Raw genomic sequence first — 16,022 nt, 5'->3', positions numbered from 1 at the left:
ATCCATCACTGAACGAGAATCGAAATATTCAATAAATCGATTTTATAACATGTATTGATGATATTTGTACGTAGGTATCGCCTAACTTCATGCCAAACTACAGAGGATTTTCACTCGCTCGATTATTTAAATATCGAGCGACTGCAAATAAATATATACTACACGACGAGCGGAAAATAAAAATGAAAATCTGTATTGATAAAAAAAGTCATTTATTAAATCATTACCTACAAAAACTCATTTCTCCTTTTTCTATACTTATTTCTTTATCTTTCTTTTTTTTTTCGTTCATCGAGACTATATACTCTACAAATATGCGATAGAAATAATCGGTATTAATTAAGTATCTGCATTTATCGTAGTCATAAATAATTACATTACATTTTTATATAGATTACTTCCATCATGTTATGAACATTTTAATTCAGGTGGTTTTGCATTTACAAATAAAATACATATTTTTATACACAGTAAATAAAACACGAGCAGCAACGAAATTCAGCTTTCTCCTTATTATTTTTGTTCTCTAATATCCTTTAATGCAATTGCATACTGTATTTTTTAGAAAACGGTACACGGTACAAGTTCGCTATCATAGACAGAGCTAAATCAATAACTTTTACTAATTGTCACAGCATCGACTTTCGTCTGCATTACAGAATAATGAAGCGGTACTTGATCGTATGATTAGTGGTACAGCGTCGAAAGTTATTGTCTTATTTTATGAATTTATCAACTTATAAAATGTAAAAACTTTGTGTTTCAGGTATATCTTCTCAAGATTACAAAACATTTTAGGATATGCACACAGTTCCGTACGAATAATACTACTTAAAATTCTAAACAATGAGTTAAATTATATATATATATTTTTCGTATATATATATATGTGTACATATATTTATATATATCAACATATATAAATATATATAAACATATTTAAACATATATAAATATATATAAACATATTTAAACATATATAAACATATTTAAATAAGTATACGTTCAAAACTCGCATTTACGTTCACACCTATTTTAGGTGCAAAGAATATTATGCTTATTACACATATTAGATATACAAGTACAAATTCAGATTCTAAATAATGCAGGCACTTTGTACATATGAAGGATCATCACATTGGTGAAAAGTTGCATCTAAATGTGTATTATATTAGAAAAACTCGATCGTATGATACATTAACTCAGTAACAAATTCTGTAATGTACACAATAATGCTTGCACAAGAGAGGCAAATAAATTAGATTTTTATAAATTAGAAAAAGCAAATCTAAACAGTCTCACGTTCGGGTGTTGGATGATTCACAACAAAACCAAGAACCAGTCAAAACTCATTTGAAATTATGCCATGGATTGATTTATCAGCTGCCTATGTAATCGCTCAAACTATGAATGTTTTCTTTCGAACAATGATACAAGATATATGTACATTACACGTAAGGAAGAGGATCGACGAGTAAGCACGCGACAACGTACAAAATGCCCAAAAACATATTCAATTTAGCTGTTTGTTTAGGCACGCTTTGAATCATATGTGGACTTCGAAATTGCTTTTCTATTTTAAAGGCAGTCGGCAGAGTGATGACCGGTAAAAGAAACCAGACCGAATATCTTAGCGCAAGCACCACGAAAGTTACGTACGGTGTGAACAATAAAAAAGCGTACAAAACGTGAGATACGGTATGACCTATTAATATGGCTAAAGTTACTATTCCAGCTTTTTTATCACTCTCCAAATCTCGAGTGTTATTACTATGTAGAATAGCCTCTGTATTCAACGCGAGAGGTATAGCATAGTATATTGTCCCCAATTCAAAATAACCAGTCTGAGCCATGAACGCGAAAAGTACGGATATAGGGCCGAATATAACTAAAACAAGAACATCGCCCAACGCGATGTACTTGAACCCTATGCCTCCCGTGTACAGAAACGAGAAGGACAAACCACCGAAGTATACAAGAGCTAGGTGCTCCATTTTTGCAGGTGATATCATGGTTAACAAAACAAAACCCAAACATCCTATCGCGTACAACAGTGCGCCTAGCGAAACTAATTCATCTTTCGATAAAATTTGATCCACTAATATTCTATCGTCGCTCTTTCGACTGTCTACTCCTTTGATGTAATCGAAAAAAGTATTTACTACATTACCAGCTCCGTGTACGCAAAACACTGTGTACAATGTAAGAATAAAGGATATCCAACTAAAATTTGCCAATCCTATTAATCGATACGCAAGTACAGATCCAAGGAGTGTTGGCATTAACGAAGCGCTTAATGACCATGGTCGTACAGCTAGAAAGTAGGAGGATAACTTCATCAACGGAGAGTTCAATGTAGATGATGATTTTGATGAACACTTTGTGTTATGTGGCATGGATCTGCCTCCAATTTCGTTGGTAGAAATCCGAACACCATTGGACATCATAGTTTATACTATGCTATAAACAAGAAACATAATTAATTATCTTCACATTTATTTGACATATCAATTTCATATACATTTTACATTTTACTCCATTTATCACCTAAATATCGAATGTTTCTTATGTTCCGATACGTGTCAATCCAAACTTATATAATAGAAAAGAACTGTTTGCAATTCAAATTTTCCTAACATAACAACAGTAATATATAGTTGATACATCGCTTGAAAATAATATTCCATGCGACAAAGATGACAACATAAATATGTCCGAAAAATTATTGAAATTAATACATTTGGTCGAGAAGTTTGCAACACCGTTCTCATTCACGAATTTTCTCTTTTTGCTACAACGCGTATCGCTGTACGAGAATTAACGACATTGGAGAAACGGCTCCGAAAATTTCTAATCGTAACGTACGTACTGTATTGACGAGAATGAACTTACCTACTGCTCGTTCAAAATAGTGAAAGTACCAGTTTCAGGTTAGAATTTCAATCATCATGAAAACTTCGAGATTCTTTCGGGCCAAGAATTTTCACATAGTTAACATTTGAACTTCGCGTTCGAAAAAGAATTTCGGATGTTCTTCTTGTATACGTTAAATGTAACGGTGACGTGTTTTCATTAATTTGCACGTGGCGCTCTCTGAAATATTTCTTTCCTTTTTCGTACGGTTAACAGCAGTGTCGGCGATCCTCGCTTTTTCAAAAGAAATTCGTTAATTTTCTTAATTTTTTACGGGAATCTCTAATCTGTCATCCATTTTTTCAACTTTACTCCGTGACTTGGCAAGTTTCTACACCGCACACGCCGACGTTTCTTTTGTCCTTATTATTACTTTTTCGATTCTCTTCTTCAACTTTTCGTGTACAGGATGTTTGGCAACAGGTGGAAGAAAACTTAAGGGTTTAATCTCCATGATAATAGAAGAGGAAAACCGAAAATGAAAAAATTCCGGTTTCAATCTTGTTTTCAAGATATTAAGCAATTAAAGTCTGCTAATAGCGATACTCTGTCTCTGTCTCTCGCATGGACTAACCTGACATACACACTTCACGATAGGTGGATCAAGATCGGTGGTTCAAAGATGTTTAATTATTCGTTTTCATAGCTATTTCGATTGTGTATATACAACTGATCTCGTTTCTTGTTCGAATCATTGATTACTTCTGGCTTCGTACTACTTAACACTCAGAAAGCAGATTAGTTTTCACGATTCTACAGATGACAATACTTATATATGTAGGTCCATTTAGGCAATTGTTTATCAATTTCTTGGTGATGTATTTTTAAAAGTCCTTGAACTGGACTCACACCCCATTAAATAACCTCTGATTTAAATTATTTACCAGACGCAATGTAGCTACAAATAGCCGATGCCTTTGAAATACAGCATACTGGGTCAAAATTGACCCGAGTAACACTGTTCACGGGTTAAATCGATCTTTTCTCCTTCTGGTGCTTTATTAGCATCGTATACAAATATACGATTAATATTATCCTCGTAACAGCCACCAAAAATTCATTTCTATGTAGAGCGAACACTTTATTTATTTTTCTGTTTTGAAATTTCACTATCAATCGGCATTACAAAATGTTGTTGTATACCGAGTAGGCTACCTTATATTATTGATTGTATACCTAGGACATTGAGTACTTGACGAGATGCGGAAATTCTGCTAGAATCTTTGACGTTCGTGTTACAATGTATGTAGGCTTAGTTTAATAGTAACTAGTTACAATATTTTACACCAGTAATTGATATTCACATCAGAGATTGCTCATGCTCGGGGTTTTAGTGCCCCCACTTTTCCTGCATCATCTTTTTAGCCTGGAACAGAACCTGCATCAACTTTTTAGCCTGGAACAGAACCTGCATCATCTTTTTAGCCTGTATTAGAACCTGCATCATCTTTTAGGCTGGATCAGAGTCTACATAGAAGAGCCTCTTTTAACATAGAAGTAGCATCCACTCTGGCATTATTTGGAATCCGCTGCTAATGATGCAGATTCTGGTCCAGGCTAAAAAGATGATGCAGGTTCTGGTCCAGACTAAAAAGATGATGCAGATTCTGATCCAGGCTAAAAATTAAACTAGGGAGCAGCAATATACCGGGGACATTAAAATCCTAGGCGTGAGCACTCCCATTTTCTCTCTGGCATTTTGGCATTCCCGAAAATCCCCCTCGTAATCATCATTTTTGTATGAAAGAAACCTATGTACAAAATGTCAGTCAATTCAGAGCATGGGGGTTTTCGGAGGTATAGCCTCCCTATTTTTTAATAAATTCATTGATTCGTGAAATATAATGTTACAATGTTACAATTTTTTACGAGGTGAAATTCCGAATAATATACGCGCAACATTGAGTAACTTCAAAAGTCGATAACTTGTCCAAGTTTCTTCAGTCGGTTAAGTAGGGCGTCTCCCCTTTTGATCGTGTTCTGGTAACTCAGTCCGCGATCACAGGTGGCGTCAGGTGCCTTACCTCTGTCGCAGCCGGCAGTGCTAACCGTGACGATCGTTCCCGCCACCCTGTCAATCTTGCAATGCAGTTTACCGTTTGCAATGAAACGCGCGACTTCCTGCTCGATGTATTCCTCGGTTACCCCGAATTCCGTAGCCATTCTATCGAGGTTGATTGTCCTGTATGCTTGCAGCAATTGCGAGTACGCTTTTACGCGCATCTCCCTCACGTAGTAACGGTAATGGGGATGCAGCAAAGGGTTGGTCTTCAGTTCGGTTTCTATCCAGGCGAGATTCTTGAAAAATTCTTTGTAACGGCAATCGTAGAATGAAAGGAAATAGTCCCTGTACGGGAGGGACTCGGTGAGCAAAGCCTGTTGCAACAGTCCGTTGTTGTTGACTTGACGGTCGAGCTCGGATCGCGTTAACGAGATCAACCCGGACAACACCGTGTACTCGACGACTTCTTTGAAGGACAACAGCTCGTACGATTCGAAAGTAGGGGTGCAATCCAGCAGAAGTTTGTTGGCCCGCGGGAAGTTTCGAGTCGCCAGGCAGTAAACAGCCTCGTACGCCTTTAATTTGTTCCGACAACACCAGTCGCTGCCGGACCCGCAAGCTGATTCCATCAGGCTCGTTATGTCTCCGATGATTTTTCCCATTGAACGACAATTGTTCCTGACGTACGCCAATCGAAACAGACAGAAAGCAGCTTCGACTCTGACGCTCGACGAATTAGTCTCGTTGTTAAATATTGTGCTGGCTAGATCCGTGGCGCGATCGAGATCACCGATCTCGCACAGGAAGTCCAGCTTCTCCCGCCAATTCGTTTTCAAATCGTCCAAAGTCGAACTCTCGTTCGACTCTAGTGTCTCCCACGCAACCTCGTTCGCGCGTTTCATCTCCTCGAGCAGTTCCTCGTTAAGGTTCCAATCCAACTCCTTGCACACATCCTCGTAATACTTGCTCATGTTCTTGCGAATCACTACTTCGAGGAATTCGTTCTTCAAGTGTTCATCATCTTGGTGTTCCTTTAAGGTTAGCCTGAACCGAATTTTCGCGAGCAGTATATAATCGGGAGTTTTCTGACACAATTCGAAATTGCTCATGTTTACTGTACGTTGTGTTCAACTTTGAATTACTATAGATGGTTCTATGCGTCTAGAACGTATCTTTTAACGTTCACGAAATTGTTGATATTTGTGCTCGTGAAGGGATCAACATTGATTTGCATGAGAATGACGCGAAGACAACGTCGTATGACGAGCTATTTTTAGAATTTTAATTGAGAATCGAGGGTTTTGACAGAGGGGAAATGAGAGTGCTCACGCTCGGGGTTTTAGTGTCCACATCTTTTTAGCCTGGAACAGAACCTGCATCATCTTTTTAGCCTGGAACAGAACCTGCATCATCTTTTTAGCCTGTATTAGAACCTGCATCGTCTTTTAGGCTGGATCAGAGCCTACATAGAAGAGCCTCTTTTAACATAGAAGTAGCATCCACTCTGGCATTAGTTGAAATCCACTGCTAATGATGCAGGTAAGATGATGCAGGTTCTGGTCCAGGCTAAAAAGATGATGCAGGTTCTGGTCCAGGCTAAAAATTAGACTAGGGGGCAGCACTATACCGTGACACTAAAATCCCGGGCACCAGCACTCTCATTTCCTCTCTGGTTTTGAATTCCAATCAGAAGTCCCAAGGTGCATTTCGACGTTCGTCGACCAATAGCAACGATCCGTTCAAACGAGTGTCACCGTGCTGCATGGTAGTGCTGGCGCCATTTTAAATCGTGTCAGTTAACCGCCAAACGTGTTGCCGCTAACCTCGCAGTGTGTTTACATCGGAGTGTCTAGTGTGACAACTTGAATTATAAACGATGACACAAAAAGCAGGGACTGTCATCAATTTACCATGGTGAATATTGCTTTTTGTTTTGCAATCGTGTCTTAATAGCATTCGTAGAAACACTCAAATCGGTGACTTGTCTTTGTTGCTTCAGGGTCGAGAAGTATCGTCCGAAGACATTGGAGCATCTTATATCTCACGAAGAAATCATCAAAACAAGTTAGTATGTTGTTTATTTACATATGATTCCATACGATCGACTAACAGAATATCTTGCTTATCAATATTTCTCTTTTGTCGTAGTAAATAAATTCATCGACGACGACCAACTTCCACATCTTCTTTTTTACGGCCCACCCGGTACAGGCAAGACCAGTACAATACTTGCTTGTGCTCGAAAATTGTACACAGCGGGCCAGTTTAATTCGATGGTACGATTTAATGTTTTCTTGTATATTCATTTTCACATGTACTATCCACTGTTGCTACCTTTTACCCATAGGTGCTAGAAATGAATGCTTCCGATGACAGAGGTATCGGCATAGTCAGAGGTCAAATTCTTAGTTTCGCGAGTACAGGGACGCTGTACAAATCTGGTTTTAAATTGATCATCCTGGACGAGGCGGATGCTATGACCAATGACGCGCAGAATGCCCTTAGGAGAAGTAAGTGTTGCTTGTTAAAATACTTAAAACCTGAGGAACATCTTCCAACAGAATGCTATGTTACAGTCATCGAGAAGTACACGGATAACGTAAGGTTCTGCATCATATGCAACTACCTGAGTAAAATTATTCCTGCTCTTCAATCTCGATGCACCAAATTCAGATTTGGCCCGCTGTCAGAAAGTCAGATTCTACCTAGGCTAGACGATATCATCAAGGAAGAGAAGTGAGTCTGTCTATGTGCACAGGAGTTTCCATACCTGTTATAAAAAAACGAATGGTCGTAGATTGGAAGTCAGCGAAGATGGGAAAAAGGCACTGGTCACTCTAAGCGGAGGAGACATGAGAAAAGTTCTAAACGTTCTCCAGAGCACGTGGCTCGCTTTCGGTACGGTCACGGAGGAGACTGTTTACACTTGCATCGGCCATCCTCTTCCAATAGACATAAAGAACATCGTGAACTGGTTATTGAACGAGTCGTACGAGCTTTGCTACAGCAGTATCCTTATATTTGTACAACAAGTGTCATTTATTACTCAGTAGATCATTTGTTTATTATTTCTTAATTTACGGCTGCACAGAAATACAAGATATAAAGCTGAAGAAGGGACTCGCGTTGCAAGACATACTAACGGAACTTCATCGGTTTGTCAATAAAAGTATGTAGCTGATTTAACGAGATATTCGATGCAGTCACGCTATGTTCTTAATTATTTCGTTTCAGTTGAATTTCCGGACCAGATACTTATCGATCTGGTGATTAAACTGGCCGAAATAGAGAAGCGGGTTGCGATTGGTTGCAGCGAAGCGGTGCAATTGAACGCCCTCGTTTCAGTGTTTCAAAATGCCCGCGATATCGAGGTCTCGTGAACTTTACACCAAGGTAATCGAATAAATTGTATTACTATTTTGTTACGAATGAATTCGAATAAAAGCGCCAACGTGGAAAAGTTAGCTGTCTTTTTCTAATCGTCGCAGACGTTATCGAACGAAATATCGTTGTTGTTTCTAGGAAACTGCGCATCACGCAATGCCTCCCACGCTTCCATATCCCACCATCTTTCTTTTTTTTCGATGCGGTTCGGTAATAAATTACGTTCTCTCGTGAGTCCTATCAAGGCGGCCAATCTCCAAAAATAAGTTGTCAAAGTCCGAGTCACAAATCAGTCTAGTCTGAACGTGGATACGAACGATCGTAAATTCTGTCGCTCGCAGTTCCTGCGATCGTGATCGTCCCTCACGTCTGCAGCCGAGTTATAGAAAACCCATCCACAGGGACGATAAGTTTCCTCGGGTCGGCGCGGCGTAGCTGCAACATCATCGTGTCTGTAGTTGATCGTACGAGTGAAACAGCGTCTGACAGTGGTCCGACAAATACTGGCCAATCAGCACGCGATCACTCGACGAAAACATATCCGGGAACCAAACACGCGATGCCACTATTTTCCACCATGGGCAAGCGGTGGCCATCGCCCGTGGTCCCCGCATTCCTTCGAATAAACTTTTATCGCGAGAAATCTGACGTGGGTCGCGCTCGCACGCGCTTCCGTGTAGATCGAAGCTTTCTCGTTCGACGAACGCAATCGTTGTTTATTTAAAGGTTTCAGTTGTTTATTTATGGAGACACGCTGATCCCTCTGGTTCCGGAATGGGAACCACTGACGCGCGAGAACTAGGTATCGGTCTCCTAAATCGTACCTCATCAATTTTTTTATAATTAACGACTATAGACGACGTTTATTGGTAAAAAAATACCAAACGAATGGGTCGTGAAAAATATAATAAACTGGTTCCCGGACTACATTTTATTTTATTCGTGCCGTAAATAATTAAAAAAAAACACAGACACACAGGCGCGATCGATGTAACGCGTGACCGCCTTATTTTAACCGATGATAATCTAACTACATGTTGTATGTATCTGTTTTTCCCTGTTTATTCGCGTTTCGCGTTGAAAATAATTAATAGTTGATTGATCGCGGATTATATGTAGATTGTAACAGGGTGTGCAACACTGATATCGTGTAATCAACATTTTTGCGTGTTCTCCCAACGGGAGACTTATTGGACATCCTGTATTTCGGTAAACCCGTAGAACAGTAATTTTCGTGCAATTATCCCGATTTCAGCTTACCGGGGAATAAAGTGTTCCCTAGTTAACGTCGTCGTCCCTTCGGCGAGCAGTTTTACGATCATTAACGGCCACCCTAATAAAATGTTTTATCGCGTTTTAATTGTCTCTCCCGCCGGACGAAGCGTTTCGCAATTCTCTCGTCCAAACATGGCGGTTCGGTTTCTCAAAAACGCGCGGCGGACCCGCGAGAACATGTTGCGATTCGTGTTCTTGAATTAGTATCGGAACGGTTATTGAAAAACGAACTCCTCGTCGAAATAAAGCTTTAAATTCATATTTTCTCCATTTTCCTTTACTCTCTTGTACTGCTTCTAGCCTGCGTGGCTAGTGGCTGCCTACTATCTATTAAATTTTTAATCATTTCAATGTTGTACCATTCTTGTTCTGTCCTTTTCCACAATATTTTGCTAGCCTTCTTTTCACAATTTTCGATTGGGTTCATATCTGAACTTTGTGCTGGCCACTTCATCACAGAAAACTTTTGATTTCCTAGCCAGGTTTTCACTATCTTTGCAGTATGCTTAGGGTCCCCGTCTCGTTGAAATACTACTTGGTCTTCAGCAAATAGAATTAACAACAGAAGTTAAACTATTTTGCAAAATATTTAAATAGTGCTCTTTGCACACGATACCTTCTATCCGAACTAAGACAATCTCATTTCCCTAGCATTTGTGTACTGTCTTAACCGTTTCTGATGATACGTGGAAAACTGTAAACATTGCTTCAAATCCTTATTTTTGTAAAATAATAATATTGCTTTATTCAGCCTTACAGCCAAGAATTGGGCTCGGTTTACAATATCCTATAATTACAACAAAATAAAACTATCTTATCTCTACTCTCTCCCTTTCTCTCTCTGACTCACTCATCCCTACTCTGACCACTCTACCTATATTCTGCCTATTCCTATTCCTATCCCGATTATTGCACCATTTCCTACTCTGCTACCTTTGGTTTACGCTTCATTACATTTTCTGCTCTCTTATCTCTCTTCTTTCTCAACTTTTGAAGAAAAGTCTTCAGCGGTTCCGCAGTCGGAGACCACAGCTACTGCACCAACCGGCGCCGTTTTGTAAAATGTTATATACATGGTTAATATTATCTAACGTTATGTTTTGTTTATCACAAGGGTCTCTCGAATTTGACACCGAGTTCCAATCACTTCGACTACCCCACTAGAGCCAATAAATTAGCCTAAGAGTCGAACACACTTGAGACCGAAGCGACGGGACTCATCCCATTTTTTCTGCGAGTTTCCGGCACGAGAACATTAACAATTGAAGACAGCGTCTGGACAACCTCTAAACACTCACCCCCAATTTTCTCCCACTACTATTTACCACCTCCACCACCAATTTCACATCCCTTAAAAACCCACCTCTGCGTGCGAGCAGTTTGTCTTCGGTCAGTCTTCAGCTAGTCTTGTTATCATTAAATTCGGAGTTATTGTTACCAACAAGTTCTACAATTCATTCTACCGCGCAAAACACCTTTGAAAAGAACTACCTAGCACGGTTTTAATTAACCAAGCAGGAGTGATAGATGTGAGAAAGTCGACTTAACTGATCTCTTCCATCTACGCACGTACATACAACATTCACTATATCATTATATCATTACCTAAGCTTTATCGTTCAATTGAGAAATAGACTGTATTATCACGTTTTAACAAAGTGTGTTTACACTTTTGCTCGTTTATGTATCAGGAGGTAGGTATTGAAACTGTAAAAGGAGATTTCCTTTTTCATAGGAAATTACTGAATTGACTTCTTTACTTAAGCAGATATTATAATGAAAATCGTAATTAAATTTAAGTAAATTCAATCTTTTCCCTTCTAGAAGATCTTTCACTTTTACATGTTATGTGCCTGGTAGGTTCAGTGTTAAGCATTTTAGTAGATATACAATGAATGTACATTTTCTTTTCCCACTAACAAGCAAGTTCGAATCATCGTACTATTCTATCATTATTGAAGTTTTAATCGTTCCATTACCGTGAAGAAAAGGATACATCAATATAACATTGAACGCGAACATCGAAGGGGTACAAATCGATGTCGGGAAGTTGGGGTTTTGTCGTAGCGAGTGGCGGGATTAGGATGAAATAAGGGAGCCGAGGACTGCAAGGTGTTTGCACTTGCAGTCTCGTTGAAGTGCGAGAGATCACGGCAGGTTGAGAACGCGCGAAAAGGAGAGCCCCAGCTAATGGGATGCCAGGCGAAACCTGGGTTATTCCACTTGCCGGGGATTGGGTATAGACTGGCAGTGATACTGCACGACGAACACGCCTATAAGCAAACGCTGAACCTCCTCGATTCCCGCGGTGCAACGTGCAACCTGCAACCAGCGAACATTAGCGCGGCGACATTAGTTCGCCGACGTAAATCGAATTGCGCGCCGAAAACCGTAATGGTTATCCGGAAATTTCCTGCGAATATTCGACCATTAAAATCTCTCATTGAAATCCATCTGGTCGACTCTCATTAAAATCGAGCCGTTCATGTTAATCGATTCGTATTTCACGAGATAGACCCCTTTGACCGTCGTCCGACGAGTAGCCGGGTCCACGCGGACCCGTTAATATTTCCTTTAGCGGTTCCGTTACTTTTTCTCAGGGAACCTATCAAACGATTCACCATTGAGCGCAATTGTTTCGTGCCGTTTCCGCGCTTGTTTTATCCCGTCCCGATACTAATGAGATAATCTGAGCGTGCTAATGCTCTTGTCTCGGCGAAGATGCTTCTTTAACGCGCATTCTATTGTTCCCCTTTGTCGCGCGATTAGTATTGTAGAATTGTGGACGCAGCCAGTGACGAATCCCAATTTTTTGTATCCCGCATTTGTTTGCAGAGGCTGGTAAAATGGTAGCGAAACAAAATATACGAAAGTTCAATTCGACACGGCGAAATGGAAGCGCGGCTCAGCCAGGTGCACAGGTGTGACAGGACTCTCTGTTGGTCAATTATATTCATCGCATCGACGTTCGCGATCATGCAATTCATATGGCCAATCACAGAGACCTACAGTATCAATGTTTCAACTGTTATTTCTTGGTGCCGGATGCTAAACATTAATATTTACCGTGGCGCAGGGGCTCTCAGTTCGAGGAGACCCATTTTTCCGGCGCAATCGATACTCTCGAATATGCATGGAACATTCGTTTAAGCGAAGTTAAAAAGCGTATTAATATTCGAGCGGGCCAGAGAGAAATCGATTACCGATACTCCGCGATTGAAATAACCCCGAATTAGACATTGCGCGTTCGCCGGAGTTATTCGCCGGATATTAATTGATGCTTTCCGAATCGTCGTCGAACTCGCGGGTCCGCGGCGCAAGTTTCGCGCGCGCGCGCGCGTCTCTGTCATCCGGACAAAATATTTTCTAATTAACGTCCAACCGGCTGAATAATTCATGCGCTTTTAATGGAACTTTTCGGAACGAAGACTTAAAGCGGCGCGACGTCGTCGGTGAAAGCTTCGTTACAATTGTGCGAATTTCCTGTATATCTTCCGTGCGAACGCGATCGAGAACCGACGTGAAAACGGGGAAAAAGGAAAAGGGAACTCGGATTCCCCATAATTCGTATTTAGCATGGCCGAGCAAATATTTTCACGGGGAACTTTTCTGAAAAGCATAACCGACCGGCCGATCGATTTATCGACGAGCGTTCGCTCGCCGGGAAAACAAGCGGACTGTAAATGTAATGCGTCGACAATGGCCATGTAAATTCGCCTGGAAAAAATATCGATCGCGTTCGAATATCCCCACGGTATATTTAGTTTATCTCACGCGGACGCTGATTCCGGAAACTCTGAGTCAACCAGTCGTACCCGGTCGGCTTTCCGTGATTTCTCGAAATTTCTCCTTGCTCGATATCGTGCCCGAATCGCGCCGAGCTAGTCAAGATATCAAATAGAACGTTACTGGCGTAAATACTCCTACAGATTTTCGGCAAACTTAGGATTCCATTCGTTAGATGTTCGTACCGTTAATAAGGCTGTCTATTCTGCAAAGTGGGCGTGTCTCCGTGGCCCTGTGGAGCAATATCTACGACTGCCAGCCGCTCTAGCTCAGGGAAATACGCGTTAAAATTGATTTTATGCATATTTTGGTTCCTCTGCAAGGAGCAGGCGTGGCCCGTCCGGAGAGGGCGTGGCTTTGTGGCCCCACGGAGCGGTATAGAAAACTGGCAACCGTTCTGGTGCGAGGAACCACTCGTTGTTACTGATTCAAGAAACGAGTTAAAATAGATTTTATGCATATTTTGGTTCCTCCGTAAGGAGTAGGCGTGGCTTTGTGGCCCCACGGAGTGGTATACGAAACTGTAAACCGTTCTAGTGCGAGGAACCACTCGTTACCGATTGAAAAAACGAATTAAAATTGATTTTATGCATATTTAGGTTCCTCCGTAAGCAGTAGGCGTGGCTTTATGGCCCTACGCAGTGGTATACAAAACTGTAAACCGTTCTAGTGCGAGGAACCATTCCGTACCGATTCAAGAGACGAATTAAAATTGATTTTATGCATATTTTGGTTGCTCCGCAAGGAGTAGGCGTGTCCCGCCCGGAGAGGGCGTGGCTTTGTGGCCCCACGGAGTGGTATACGAAACTGTAAACCGTTCTGGTGCGAGGAACCACTCGTTACCGATTCAAGAAACGAATTAAAATTGATTTTATACATATTTTGGTTCCTCTGTAAGGAGTAGGCGTGGCCCGCCCGGAGAGGGCGTGGCGTCGTGGCCCCATGGAGTAATGTCTCTGGCTGCGAGCCGAAGCAATCGTTACCGAACCAAGAAACGAATTAAAATCGATTTGCGAATATTTTTACGCCATATGGCTTGGAATAACCGGAGCGAACGTTGCGCAGTTTGAAAGCAGTTTAAAATCCGGTAGGTATCGAACAGGTTTTCTTAGCCGACTGGGCGGCCCCCCCCCCCGAATTGATAATTAAATAATACTCATGCTCGATATCAAACGAAACTTTCGGGTTAATAAGAAGTTTCTGGGGCTCGGGCGCTTGCTCGCATTCGCGTCGGAGGGGTCGAGAGTGACAGAGATCGTCGCCGGCCCCGGCGCGGCAGCACGTCGATTCGCCGAGTTATTTCAGCTTGAAAACTTGGCTGGCAGACGTGCCCTTAACTTTCCGCTTCGAAATAACTAATTCAATTAGTATATCAGCGCCGGTAGACCCGGGTTAACTACACCTTTGCTCGGTGTATCTAATCTTCGCGCGAACCTACCCGCTCTCCGACATTGCTAATCTCCCATGGAACCGCCGCCCCTCCCAGGGAATCGACTGTTCCCTATCCCGGCTCCGTTCCCGTTCCCTTTCCCGTTCCAGTTACCGTTGCCGTTCTCGTGTAATTCGAGACCCACCCTCGTAAAGAGTGATCATCAGCCTGTTTGATTTGCCGACGATTTCACGCGCGATTAAGCAGCTTCGACGAGAGTACGACTCGCGCCGTCGTCGTCGTCGTCGTCGTAGTTCCCGTTCACGGAATTGCTCCGACGAGGAGGAACCTCGTCGTCACCCGATTCCGATGAAACTTTGCGGATTCCTGTAACGCTAAACAAATTTTAGAGTACCTAAGCCTTCATTAGAATCCGTGGATCAATGGGCCAATTCATCCCGTGGAACGCCAAAATTTTCGGAATCGACGCTCTTCATTCGTCGTAAGCCTATTAGGATTTTTAACGACATAAAGCTTCGTCGAGAAGAAGGTGCTTGTTCAAATAACAATAATAAGCGACACGATTGTTCTACGAATACAAGGTGGACTATATTACTCGACATCGTTCCATCTACAAATAGCTGTTCCGCAGTGTTTCGACATAATTTTTAAAAGTTATTCAACAATGTTTCACCTATTTGACCATCTCAAAACTTTTACGCATAATACGTTATTCCTGATTTCTTTGAAGGTGATCACTCGCGGGGTTGTTTGCGAAAATCACCCTTGAGAAATAAGTGATCTTGTTTCAACCCTGAATAAGTGGTTTAAAATTCAAAATATCCCAGATGAGTTTGTAAGGGGTATGAATATCTCTCGAGATCTGAAATTTTGATCTCCTGAAATCTACACAGAGTAATTATTTCTGCGAATATTGACCAGTAGGTGAAGCGTTATGGTTTTACGGGAAAACAATCGACAATATTGGGGGGAAAATATTAGTAATCAATTATTTCGAAATCTAAAACAAACTTTGTAGCAAATTCTTCATTTATTATATTATTTCCGTCATTATCAAGGACAGTTTGCCATCTTTTCTGCAAACTTTCGACCCCCCTCTTATAGAAATCCAGGGTTCGCCAAGCAAAATATTTATTACAGGGTTGTAAGAAAAAATGATATCATACTTTTTAGAATATTTTGAACACAGGCTGCTTTACCGAAAACTGTTTCCTCTTCAACGATCGGTACAGAACCAAAGGCAAAACAAATTCTTTGCAAATCATTGATTAC

The 16,022-nt window shown here is 41.1% G+C and overlaps 2 protein-coding genes, 1 long non-coding RNA gene and 1 pseudogene across 4 annotated transcripts; 1 reads left to right on the top strand and 3 right to left on the bottom strand.

The window, feature by feature from the left end:
* Window positions 1-195: 195 nt before the first annotated feature.
* Heix (UbiA prenyltransferase domain-containing heix) lies at window positions 196-3,080 on the bottom strand. Of its 2 annotated transcripts, none has more exons than XM_076792900.1 (2): window positions 2,893-3,080; window positions 196-2,460 (listed from the first exon to the last, which is right to left on the bottom strand). In XM_076792900.1, exon 2 carries the CDS (start codon window positions 2,445-2,447, stop codon window positions 1,449-1,451), a length of 999 nt encoding a protein of 332 aa, XP_076649015.1. In that variant the 5' UTR covers window positions 2,448-2,460; window positions 2,893-3,080; the 3' UTR covers window positions 196-1,448. The 2 variants fall into 2 exon arrangements, with proteins under 2 accessions (XP_076649015.1, XP_076649016.1); XM_076792901.1 differs by lacking the exon at window positions 2,893-3,080 and adding an exon at window positions 2,548-2,802.
* Window positions 3,081-3,220: 140 nt separating this feature from the next.
* LOC143356864 (uncharacterized) lies at window positions 3,221-6,482 on the bottom strand. The gene is made up of 2 exons (XR_013082742.1): window positions 6,289-6,482; window positions 3,221-4,351 (listed from the first exon to the last, which is right to left on the bottom strand). It is a non-coding gene; the product is annotated as an uncharacterized LOC143356864 (long non-coding RNA).
* LOC143356861 (26S proteasome non-ATPase regulatory subunit 6 pseudogene) lies at window positions 4,636-6,250 on the bottom strand (annotated as a pseudogene).
* A 118-nt stretch (window positions 6,483-6,600) lies between the features above and the next one.
* Window positions 6,601-8,376, top strand: Rfc3 (replication factor C subunit RfC3). Its single transcript, XM_076792902.1, has 8 exons — window positions 6,601-6,829; window positions 6,915-6,979; window positions 7,064-7,191; window positions 7,263-7,425; window positions 7,492-7,651; window positions 7,713-7,924; window positions 8,007-8,084; window positions 8,150-8,376. The coding sequence occupies exons 1-8, from the start codon at window positions 6,792-6,794 to the stop codon at window positions 8,293-8,295; spliced, it is 990 nt and encodes a 329-aa protein (XP_076649017.1). The 5' UTR covers window positions 6,601-6,791; the 3' UTR covers window positions 8,296-8,376.
* The last annotated feature ends 7,646 nt before the right edge of the window (window positions 8,377-16,022 follow it).

The sequence above is a fragment of the Halictus rubicundus genome, chromosome 8, assembly GCF_050948215.1.
Source record: "Halictus rubicundus isolate RS-2024b chromosome 8, iyHalRubi1_principal, whole genome shotgun sequence".
Taxonomy (NCBI): Eukaryota; Metazoa; Arthropoda; class Insecta; order Hymenoptera; family Halictidae; genus Halictus; species Halictus rubicundus.
This window is presented reverse-complemented; position numbering and strand designations above follow the sequence as displayed.